This window comes from Somniosus microcephalus, chromosome 2 (assembly GCF_052327205.1).
Source record: "Somniosus microcephalus isolate GS21.2 chromosome 2, FLI_Smic_1.0, whole genome shotgun sequence".
NCBI classification, from domain to species: Eukaryota; Metazoa; Chordata; class Chondrichthyes; order Squaliformes; family Somniosidae; genus Somniosus; species Somniosus microcephalus.
The window spans coordinates 77,965,547-77,977,876 of record NC_140988.1 but is presented as its reverse complement, the minus strand read 5'-3'; the positions used below and the strand labels follow the sequence as shown (position 1 = coordinate 77,977,876).

Sequence of the window (12,330 nt, the reverse complement as noted above, 5' to 3'; positions counted from 1 at the left end):
AAGATTGAGGGGTGATTTGATCAAATTTTTCAAGGTATTAAGGGGAACTGATAGGGTAGTTAGAGAGAAACTATTTCCGCTGGTTGGGGAACCTAGGACTAGGAGACATAGCCTAAAAATTAGAGCCAGGCCTTTCAGGAGTGAAGTTAGGAAACACTTCTACACGCAAAGTGTGGTAGAAGTTTGGAACTCTGTTCTGCAAATAGCAGATGATGCTGGATCAATTCTTAATTTTAAATCTGCGATTGATAGATTTCTGTTAACCAGGGATATTATAGGATATGGGGCAAAGGAGGGTATATAGAGTTAAGTCACATATCAGCCATGATCTCATTGAATGGAGGAACATGCTCGAAGGGCTAAATAGCCCACTCCTGTTCCTGTGTTCCTAACCCAGGAGAAAAATCATCAGGGCATTAAAAAAAAAAATTCAATTTTTTTTCATTTTTTTAAAGTTATAAAAATATTGGAGATGGGGAAAAAGGCTCTTTGACTGACAGCCAAGAATCATCCAATTGGATAATGAAGAGTCTGTTCATTTCTCAATCGTCGTGGGTAGGCAATGCCCCATAAGGCTGTGTGTCAGGCGACCAATGGTGTGAGTGTGACTCGGTGGCGTGGTTGGATGCGGAGGTCATGTGATTAAACCTCCAGGGCTATGTCCAACCCTAATGTTCATTGATTGATTGACAGATATTTGGTGCCTTCCCGAGCTGCAATCCTGTTGTAGACCCTGTAAGGTGCACCGACCGCTGGTTAAAAGCCTATGACAATGAGTCTTCTGAAAGGACCACATTCACTAACATGCCAATCAGCAATTTGGACTGGGCTGAAGGTGACTGGAGTCCCCCATAAATGGCAAATATCAGCAATATAAGGGGTGGAAGTTAGACCACATCTGAAGTGCTGTGTTTAATTCTGATTGCCACATTTCAGGAAGGATATATTGGCCTTGGAGGGGGTGCAGCGCAGATTCACCAGAACAATACCAGGGTTAAAAGGGTTAAATTATGAGGCCAGGATGCATAGACTAGGCTTGTTTTCCCTTGAGTATAGAATATTAAGGGGTGATCTAATTGAGTTGTTTAGGATGATTAAAGGATTTAATGGGGTAGATAGAAAGAAACTATTTCCCCCGATGGGGGAGTCCAGATCAAGGGAGCATAATCTTAAAATTAGAACTAGGCTGTTCAGGGCTCATGTCAGTAAGCACTTCTTCACACAAATGGTAGTGGAAATCTGGAACTGTCTACCCCGAAAAGCTGTTGAGGCTATTTCAATTGAAAATTTAAAAACTGAGATTAATGGTAGGTAAGGGTATTAAGGGATATGGAACCAAGGCAGGTAAATGGATTTGAGATATAGATCCGCCATAATCTAATTGAATGGCTGAATGGCCTGCTCCTGTTCTTAAGTTGAACTGGCTTAGGACATAGCAGTGCCGAGCTGGTGCCCATGTTATGAATGCAACCTGGACTGGTGTCCAGAGGGTTTGCTGCACCGATGTCATTGTATGGAGCCAATCGGGAATACAGGTGGTCCGCTCAATAAACTATACTTTGTAATAGTAAGAATGGAAAGAAATGATGGGATACGCTCCAGAAGATTAGAAGTATGTAAAATACCATGTGATATACTATGACCATTCTACGATTCTATGACACAACCCGTGACGCATGCTATAAATAGGGTGCCTGCGATGTTGACTTTCGTCACTCCTCGGTAGTATAGTGGTGAGTATCCCCGCCTGTCACGCGGGAGACCGGGGTTCAATTCCCCGCCGGGGAGACTAACTTTTAAAATAAATATTTTTATTTCCAAAATCAATCCGTGTAACAACATATCTTTTATGTGGTAACTATTATCTACAATAAAGCCGATTCTTTGCAGCAAAGCAGTGCCGTCTCATAGCCTTGTAATTACACTTGCAATCCTGCAGGTGTCAGCCTGAGTTATTATTTAAAGAGGAGTAGGTGATATATAAATACAGCAGGTCATGTGGGCCTGTATATATTTGTTTGGAGTCAAAATCACCACCGGTTTCGCTCTTTCACCTCTTTCCAAAGTGGTTGTTTATAATTATCCTCGTCCCTCTGCGCAGCAGAAAGCGGGATCCAAAGGTATTGGGAAGGGTGGAGGGGAAACTGGCAGCGAGGTTAGAGTGAAAGGAAATGGATTAAACAGCGGCCAGTAAAGGGAAGCCGGGGGAAGTAGGCGGGGGTCAGAGAATGAGCAGAAAGAGAAAAGCTCTCAATCGCTGCACCGAACCCACGGCGAGAGGCTGAGGGAAAATAAGCAGCGAAAACTCTGCTGTCATCGGCAGAAGAAATTCCAGAGGCCACTCTATCCAGCAAATGCAAATATGGCAATAGTTATTTAATGAACCTTTCTGTTTATTTCACTATTATTTTAAAACAATGCTACCGCTGGCTATTTGCGGTCTCCTTCCCCAATTTATCGGCGCATAAGCCTTCGTGCTAATGTATCATTTACTGTTGCCGACAAAATAGCTTCCAGGATTAGCGCTGCCAGTGATGGCTGGATTACAGGAATTATTGTCAGATGTGTTTAAATTATCCAGGAGTGCGAGGAAGAGGTGTTTATCTAAAGGAATCATCCTATTAAAAATCAGTTAGATGTTTAAATAAATGGTGCTGGTGACATTTTTTAAAACTCTCGGTTATGTTCATCTTACTTATAGGTATAGGAATAAGATACAGTAGTGAGGTACAGATTTAATCTGAAAAAATATAATCCCTCTATTTAATTTTGCTCTTCTACAATATTTTTCAGAGGTTTTAATGCTCCGTTATTTGAAAGTATTTTAAAAACATATTTCAAATAGATTGGCCCGTTCTACACATGATAGACAGGATTATTTGTGAGAGAAAATTGAAATAATCCATAATATTGAAGGGTAATTATTGAACTATTACTTTTAAACTGATTAGAATATGCTTACTTTTTAAAAAAATTACTTCTCAAGCAGGAAACGGATGAAGCATACAATACTATTAGATTAAAGCCAACACGGCAGAGACATGTGTGATAAGTAAATATGGGCAATTGTTAAACAGGAAGGCAATTTATCAGAATGTAACACTTATGCACTGAGACAGTGTGACCTGTGGAATTATAGCCGTCTACTTTTGGAAAGATTGACAGAAACGTAAGTGTGCGTACCGCATTTGTACTACAGACTTAAGTCATTGTATGTGAAGTGCTTTGGGACGTTTTAAGGGCTTTATAAATGGAAGCTGGTATTTCTTTTGCATTTAATTAAGATTAGCGAGCAATTAACTAACGTTAATTTCTGACGAACCCAGATATTTTAAGGTTTTTTTGCTCATTTATTTTTCTCTCTGGTCCAGCAAAGAGCCATTGTAGACACAATGGCCTCTTTCTGTGCTGTAAACCTCTACGGTTCGGTTCTCAACTTCAACCTATTTGTTTTTGAAAGACCATCAATTTTTGAAATGGACAGTGGTAATCTACTGGATTTTTTTGAGGATGTAACTGGTAGAATAGATAAGGGAGAACCAGTGGATGTAGTGTATTTGGACTTTCAGAAGGCTTTCAATAAGGTCCCACATAAGAGATTAGCGTGCAAAGTTAAAGCACATGGGATTGGGGGCAAGGTATTGACTTGGATAGAGAACTGGTTGGCAGACAGAAAGCAAAGAGTTGGAATAAATGGGTCTTTTTCCGAGTGGCAGGCAGTGACTAGTGGGGTACCGCAGGGATCGGTGGTAGGACCCCAGTTATTCACAATATATATTAATGATCTAGACGAGGGAACTAGATGTAATATCTCCATGTTTGTAGCCAACACAAAGCTGGGTGGGCGTGTGTGCTGTGAGGAGGATGCTGAGAAACTCCAGTATGATTTGGACAGGTTGGGTGATTTGGCAGATGCATGGCAGATGCAGTATAATGTGGATAAATGCAAGGTTATCCACTTTGGTGGCAAAAACAGGAAGGCAGATTATTATCTGAATGGCAATAGATTGTGAAAAGAGGAAGTGCAATGAGACCTGGGTGTCCTTGTGCACCAGTCGCTGAAGGTAAGCATGCAGGTGCAGCAGACAGTTAAGAAGGCAAATGTTATGTTGGCCTTCATAGCGAGAGGATTCGAGTACAGGAGCAAGGATGTCTTTCTGAAGTTGTACAGGGCCTTGGTGAGACCACACCTTGAGTATTGTGTGCAGTTCTGGTTGGCTTATCTGAGGGAGGATGTTCTTGCCATGGAGGGAGTGCAGCGAAGATTCACCAGACTGATACCTGGGATGGCAGGAATGACGTATGAAGAGAGATTGGGTTGATTGGGCTTGTATTCGCTAGTTTAGAAGAATGGGAGGGGATCTCATTGAAACTTACAAAATTCTAACAGGACTAGACAGACTAGATGCAGGAAGGATGTTCCCGATGGCGGGGGAGTCCAGAACCAGGGGTCACAGTCTAAGGATAAGTGGGACAGTGTGAGTTGAGGAGGAATTTCTTCACCCAGAGAGTGGTGAACCTGTGGAATTCTCTACCACAGAAGGCAGTTGAGGCCAAATTCATTAAATATATTCAAGAAGGAGTTAAATATATTTCTTAAGGCTAAAGGGATCACGGGATATGGGGAGAAAGCAGGGGCAGGGTACTGAATTTGGATGATCAGCTATGATCTCATTAAATGGCGGAACAGGCTCGAGGGGTCGAATGGCCTACTGCTGCTCCTATCTTCTATCTTTCTATGGTAGGTAAATCTTCTCTTTGGAAATATATATTTCAGCACGACGTATATTAAGATCTGTGCAATGTTTAGATAAAGAATTATAACTTTTAAGAAAATCCTTCATTTCAATTGCATTTCAGTTGCTTACGGATTATGTGTGATCCGTTGTGTTATTTACGATTTTCCGGTAAAATTACCCCCTCCCCCCCCCCCCCATTCCTCAAAGGGTCAACGATGTTAAGTGGCCTGGGTGATCTTGCCTAACTATAAACTGAAAGGTCACCAACTCAGGATGTCAATGCTCTTACTGTCGTTTGCCGCTGTCTGTACATTTCTCCCCTCTCGGCTAGTGTTGCATCAAGAGCCTGCTTGCTGGACAGTTGTAAATTGGCTGTCACTGGAGTTGGGAGACCTCGGATATTGTCATGATTTTACTTCAGCAGACCCTGAAAAGCAGACGCTATTCCGGTGACCTCCTCCCAAAATAGACAGAAAATTATGTTACAGTCTCATCAATCATCACTCTGAGCTATGAAACTCAAACTGTCTGGAAACTAATTTCAAGGCTATTAAAAAGTGTTAATTAATCTCGCACAATTAACCATTTGACCCCAGCGAACAAAACTCACAGCCGATTGGCGGGGAACGTGTTTGGTGTTTTCAGATTTCTAACAAGTGAAGTTTTCGCAATGAAGGATTGACCCTATCAGGGTCACTGGTGTTGCCCAAGATTCACAATCTGTGGTGAAATGACCGGTAACCAGCTGCTTCCAGAAAAGCAACAAAACAGTCAAACAATTCATCTCGCAGATAATCATCCATCTTTTCAATGTATAAAATAACACACAGGGCCGAATATGGATAAGTTGAGTAAAATTAAAAAGAGGCTCGATTCCCTGCGACATGTTTCACTAAGAAAGCGACACGCGATGTTAGAATCGAAGAATTGAAATAATCCAGAATGCAAGTTGTGTAGAAGGGGCAAGTGACAATTTCACCCAATCCTCCCGCCCCCTCTAATCAGCATTGTGCAGTTGCTGGCTGGCTCCAGTGTATGTCTCTCTCTCTCTGGCGCACTGCTTTGTGAGAGCAGTTTGCACAGTTGTTTCCATTCATTTCCTCCAAATCGCTGATACCAGTGAGAGAGAAGCGGACCGGTGTGTGTTCGTATTTCCACATCTGTGTGTCCAGCAGTCAGATCGCCAGGTGCGGGCGGATCGGAGAGGGTTTGGGAGGATGCTCCCTCTACGGGCTTTGCAAACCTCCTCTGTCACCTTCACCCCCGTCCATCATGTTGGATCACCGCAAGGATGACTTGTTTCAGACCTGGCAAACTTCGTTTCTTCTTGGTTGCCCCTTGTGTCTGGATGGCGAGTGGGAGACGCCCCAGGACCAAGAGGAACTTGCTGATCGCCACAGCGTGTTTGGTGTATGCCTCCTTCGTTGTGATGCAGGGCGATGTCTTATCCCAGGGCCGGCTCTTTGAAGATGGGGACCAGAGGGGTGGTGCGCCTGTCAGGCTCCCCAGCAGTCTCCGAGCGGGGCAAAGTGAGCAAGCTAACTCCACCTTCAACCCCAACGTGGTGTACATCACCATTAGATCAAAGAGGAGAAAACCGGTCAACATCAGGGGAACAGTGAGGCCAAAAATCAGGAAGAAACGCTCGGCCAAACGCACACAACCTGTGCAGGAAAGCGAGCCCGGTCTATTGGACGATCAGGGCAATGAGCCGGGACCCGTGCTGCTGGTGGGCTGGCCGGGCGACCAAAGACTGAGGGCGACCGACAGCACGGCCATATTCACCCGCGCTAGAGGCAAAGTGAACCCCAACTTGACAAGTTTTCAAAGTGCAGGTGAGAGCAAATCCAGCGTCGGTGGCAGCAACATCAGGATTTACAGCGAAAGCTCGCCGCCCTGGCTCAGTCAGCAGGACATCGATGCCATGCGATTCCTGGCCGATTGCAGCATGGCCCGTGTCCAAAAGGTCCCCCAGCCTGGACGCCGGCCTCTGGTTGTATTTGAAGGTGTTGGCAGCGACCATCACCACCTAAACCCGAGTGAAGGGAAAGCCGGCCCCGGGGACTTGTCAAAAATGCCAGGCTGCCGAAAACGATGCGGGGTCCTCAAGAGACCGGTGGATGTCAGCGAAGTGTTTGCTTTCCATCTGGATCGGATCCTGGGGCTGAACAGGAGTCTGCCCGCTGTGGTCAGAAGAATTCATTTTGCTAAAGGTGAGGTGCCCTGAGCCACTTAGGCTGCCTTTAGGCAGCAGCGACAGATCCCAGCCGCACAACCTCTGGCTGAAGCTGGAGCCGGAAACCCATCGCTGCAGTTTGGGTGGTAGCCAGGCTGTACCCCGTTTGCACTATCTGGCTGAAAGTCGCTGCTCAGGAGACCACCCAGGTGTGTCACATATGCACAGAGCTTTACCCAGCAATTACATTTGAAATATTTACAAATGGGGCAGTGTCCCCATTGTCTGAATATTTTAATTAACTCCAGTAGTTTTATAGAGTGTCCATATAGCGTCAACCCAAATAATACGAGACCCCCTCAAGTACTGGGAGGCTAACTCCTGTAGGGAGTCTCTCACACCATTAAACTCTGGAGTCAGGTCGGACCTTGATTCCGGACTTACACAACACCTTTAGCACTGGAAACCGCTCGACATGAACAGTAAATGTAAACGCACACTTATTTTTGGGACCTGTCCTGAATTGAATACGCAGGATTAGGAGAAAGCTCTGAGCATGCAGTCATATACTTTTTTTAAAATTCGTTTATGGGATGTGGGCGTCGCTGGCAAGGCCAGCATTTATTGCCCATCCCTAATTGCCCTTGAGAAGGTGGTGGTGAGCTGCCTTCCTGAACAGCTGCAGTCCATCTGGTGATGGTACTCCCACAGTGCTGTTAGGTAGGGAGTTCAAGGATTTTGACCCAGCGATGATGAAGGATTGGCAATATACTTCTGAGTCAGGATGGTGTGTGACTTGGAGGGGAACTTGGAGGTGGTGGTGTTCCCATGCGCCTGCTGCCCTTGTCCTTCTAGGTGGAAGAGGTCGCGGGTTTGGGAGGTGCTGCCAAAGAAGCCTTGGCGAGTTGCTGCAGTGTATCTTGTAGATCGTACACACTGCAGCCATGGTGTGCCGGTGGTGGAGGGAGTGAATGTTTAAGGTGGTGGATGGGGTGTCAATCAAGCGTGCTACTTTGTCCTTGATGGTGTTGTGCTTCTTGAGTGTTGTTGGAGCTGCACTCATCCAGGCAAGTGGAGAGTATTCCATCACACTCCTGACTTGTGCCTTGTAGATGGTGGAAAGGCTTTGGGGAGTCAGAAGGTGAGACACTCACTGCAGTATACCTAGCCTCTGACCTGCTCTTGTTGCCACAGTATTTACATGGCTGGTCCAGTTAAGTTTCTGGTTAATGGTGACCTCCAGGATGTTAATGGTGGGGGATTCGGTGATGATAATGCCGTTGAATGTGAAGGGGCGATGGTTAGACTCTCGCTTGTTGGAGATAGTCATTGCCTGGCACTTCTGTGGAGAAAGTTGTCTGCCACTTATCAGCCCAAGCCTGAACGCCATCCAAGTCTTGTTGCATGCAGGCATGGACTGCTTCATTATCTGTGGCTTCCGGCTGTTATATTTTCAGTAGGTTAAGAGCACAGGTGGAAACATCTGCACTCTCTAAACATTTAAAATAACTCCTAAGTTATAATGTGCCAAAGAGGGACTTCCTCCGCACTTTTTAAACCAAGCTTCACAGCACACTCTGTGTGTCCCTCCCAAGTGGTGTGAGGCAGCCTCCTGAAGTGTACAACTGCAACCTCAATCACTTAATAATTTGAAGTTAATTTAAAGTTATTTAACCATTCACCAGGGTGAGGTTAAGGAGATGATGACAGCACATCTCATTTATTCACTGTAGACCAGAGTTATTCTTGGCAATAATGTAGATGGCACCAGACACATTGGGGCATGGCGCTGGGGGAGGGAAGCAGAGAAGACCAAATCAATCCGGATGATTTTAGTGAAATACTGGAGAGGATACAAATGAAATACACAGAATGTTATAAAACACAGTCCTAAATGGTTAAATAAGGAGATTACAATATCAAGGAAGAATAAATAAATATTTAAATGAAACAGGGAAATAGGAAGGTTGAAAAATATCCAAAAGTGGAAGTGATAAAAGAATTGAAGAGATGCCGGAACAATCAGGGCTAAAAATGAAAACTTAAAAATAAAACAGAACTGCAAAAGGATATTTGGGATTCTTTGGGCAAGCAATATGTTAAAAAGTGGACTTTTTAAGGATAAAACATAAGGAGGCTGGTTAACAGTTTTCACCATAGATAATAGTGGTGATAATTACTTGCTTAGAACTAAGGATGTTGTTAACTACAGGTAATGGTTTAAAGCAACGTGGAGCCAGCTAACTTGAGTTATATTGCTGGCTTTGCACCACCTTCCAGGCTGGACAAATAGAGCTTTGCTCATGGGCATTTAAATGTAGATGCAGAGCTTTACTTATTGGCATCTCAATCCCAGTAAAGTGTTGTTGTTAATGAATGAAAATTCATCTCTTTGTTAATATTAAAAAAGTTTAAAAATAAAGTTTTAGAAGTGTCCAGGTGCAATGACCACATTTTAAAACTTCACTTTGTACTTGTTCCAATATTACTGCAACCCATGCAAAACCAAGGTGATGTGAGCTACCTCTTCCATGGGGCCAGACCACATTGCTGAATTCAATTTGGAAGACCTCACATCCAAATGCCATTACACAGTATGCATTTATGTGGAGCTAAAAGTGACTTGTAAAGAACTGGGGGATGCATCCCAAATTATAGAAAAAAATGTAGTTGGAATTGAAATGGCCATTTTGAAACTGAAGTATTTTAACATTCACGAAGGAGTAGGTCCAGATATAAATAGTACTAAGAGAAATGTGGGTAAAAATGCGCCCAGTGGTGCAAGTCCAGACAAACTTATTCGATACAACCATGATACCAGGAGAATGACATTGGCTAATATGATTTTGTTCTCTAAGAATTGTTATAAGCATATTTTGGGGAATTATAGGCCTGTTAGTGTGACTCGGAATATAGACAGTGGCCTAGAAATTGGATTGCGCCATATCATTTTTGCAGGAGTAAAACAAGCACCTAAGAATCCAAAAGCAAAATACTGCGGATGCTGGAAATCTGAAATAAAAACAGAAAATGCTGGAAATACTCAGCAGGTCAGGCAGCATCTGTGGAGAGAGAAACAGAGTTAATGTTTCAGGTTGATGACCTTACGTCAGAACTGGATAAAAAATAGAGATGTAACAGATTTTAAGCAAGTGCAGGGAAAGGAGGAAAGAACAAAAGGGAAGGTCTGTGATAGGGTGGACTCGTGGATGCCTGTTCTGTGTCAAAGTGCGCCGGCATCATATTGGATTGGATTCCTCCCAAGGCATCCAGAGCATGTGTCGGAAATATACAGGAAGCTCATTATAATATTAAAGTAAGGGTCCTATGCTGGTTGTAGGACTCTTTTGTGAAATTGGTCTGACCAGGCCCTGACTCGTTGTGTGATAAACCCACCCAGCAAATCAGGACACTAACAGTCAGCAAGGGCTCTGCCTGAGCGCTATTTAAAGGGCCCATCCCCTCCATACAAGCTAGATGCTGGTTTGTTCTGTCAGGCTGCTAATGAACTTTTAGGCCATGCTTTGGGTATTTTTGCATTCCATACTGACTTTGAGTTTTCTAGGAACAACTTTGTGCTGGTGCTGGATTGCTTGTTCGCCTTGGAAATATTTTATTGCAGTCATGGGTGGTCTGGTAGGTCTGGCTTTGGGGCTGGAGTATGAGATGCAGCACTAAAGAAAACAGCAGTGAGCAGGAGCAGCTGAGAGAAGCGGGTACTGTACAGGATGCCCTACTCTCGGTGGGTCTTCAAGCAACACTATTCATACCTCAACCGGACTGCGGAGCAATGTGTGAGGCACCTGTGCTTCACCAAAGAGGGTGTAATGGAGCTCTGTCACCTGCTTCAACCACAACTGGAACACAAAACCAGGGCATAGACAGCACTGCCTCTGGCTGTCAAGGTCACCGTGGCCCTTAACTTTTATGCCATGGGGTCATTGCAGGCTGTAGCAGGTGACATCAGCAACATCTTGCAGTTTGCTGTACACTGCTGCATTGGGAAGGTGACTGAGTCTCTCTACCACAGGAGGAACACATACATCTCCTTCCCTATGGACCAAATAAAGCAGGATGAGAGAGCAATAGGCTTTGCATGCATTGTAGGCTTCCTTAGAATCCATCGGGTCTTAGACTGCATTCGCGTTGCCCTGCGTGCTCCCCATCACTAGCCTGGAATCTTCCTCAAAGGATAAAGGTACCATTCCCTGAATGTTTAGCTTGTTTCTGACCACAGGCAGCACATTATGCAGATCTGTACCCGGATTCCTGGCAGCAGCCACAATTCCTTCATCCTGCACCAGTCCTCTGTCCCACCTCTATTCAAAACTAGTTGTCAGGTCACAGGTTGGCTATTCAGCAACAAGGGTTATCCTCTCCAGACATAGCTCATGACTGCTGTCAAGAACCCAGGCACAGACACAGAGCAGGCTGACAAGGAGAGCTATGCTGCAATGAGAAATCTGATTGAACATAACCATTGGCATGCTCAAACAACAGTACCACTGCTTGGACAGTTCTAGAGGGGCTCTGCAGTACACTCCTGAACTTGTCTCCAAATTTGTCATTGTGTGCTGCATAATTTTGCTATACAAAGGAACCAGCCCGTACCGCTACCTGGGCAGGAAGAGGAGGAGGGAGGCCAGCAAGAAGAGGAGGAAGAACAGGAGCATGATTGACCACCAGTACCCTTGAAAGGATATTTACTAGTCCTAGCCCCTTTGGGGCTATCTCGGATCAGGCGTATTTCTCAGATGTTCACTTTCAACTAAAGTTTGAGGTAGCTGAATCCTAAAGATGCTTAATTGGGTCTAAAGGTCCAGACTCTCTCTCCTTAAAGGAAAGGAACAGCCCAAGAATGTTACCGTCCTCCAGATAACACTTTTAATAAGTTTAGCCAGACTGTAACGTCCCGGATATTATGAGGGTCCGGAGATCTCCCCTCAGAAAAATGTACCTCTTCACCAGAGATTGAGTTCGCGAGTTATTGGTACAGAAGACTTATGTAAGACAATTAAAAAAATATATAGAGATTTATTAAAATAACCAACATGCAATTTACAGTTGGTGAATCAGTCAATTGCAACGTTAACAGTTCTAAAAAGAAAAAAAATATGATCTTATTTTTAATAGAGAATCTTACTTTAAAATCTTAACTTCGCTAAAGTATTACAGTTCTATACAGGATATCCATCAATATCAAAATACCTTTGATCCCCAAGGTACAAAGATTGGCAGACCATAGAGCTGCCTCTGTAGTCGAGAATCGCCATGCCCGATTAAAGCGACTCTGATATCCCATTTGAGACTTCAATATTTATACCCTTTTTCAGTTGTATTTCCTTTATGGTTTCTGCTGATCCAAGTTAATTATCATTATTCATCTTTCTGCTGACCTCTGCAATTCTTTACTGC

At 44.1% G+C, this 12,330-nt stretch overlaps 1 protein-coding gene and 1 non-coding gene across 2 annotated transcripts in view; both read left to right on the top strand.

The window, feature by feature from the left end:
• Positions 1 to 1,716: 1,716 nt before the first annotated feature.
• Positions 1,717 to 1,788, top strand: trnad-guc (transfer RNA aspartic acid (anticodon GUC)). Its single transcript has one exon. It is a non-coding gene; the product is annotated as a tRNA-Asp (tRNA).
• Positions 1,789 to 5,786: 3,998 nt separating this feature from the next.
• Positions 5,787 to 12,330, top strand: part of gask1b (golgi associated kinase 1B) — a 123,992-nt gene continuing 117,448 nt past the window's right edge. Inside the window, exon 1 of the mRNA XM_086010593.1 lies at positions 5,787 to 6,952. Coding sequence (XP_085866719.1) covers positions 6,031 to 6,952 — 922 coding nt within the window. The 5' untranslated portion in view covers positions 5,787 to 6,030. The remainder of the gene's footprint in view (positions 6,953 to 12,330) is intronic.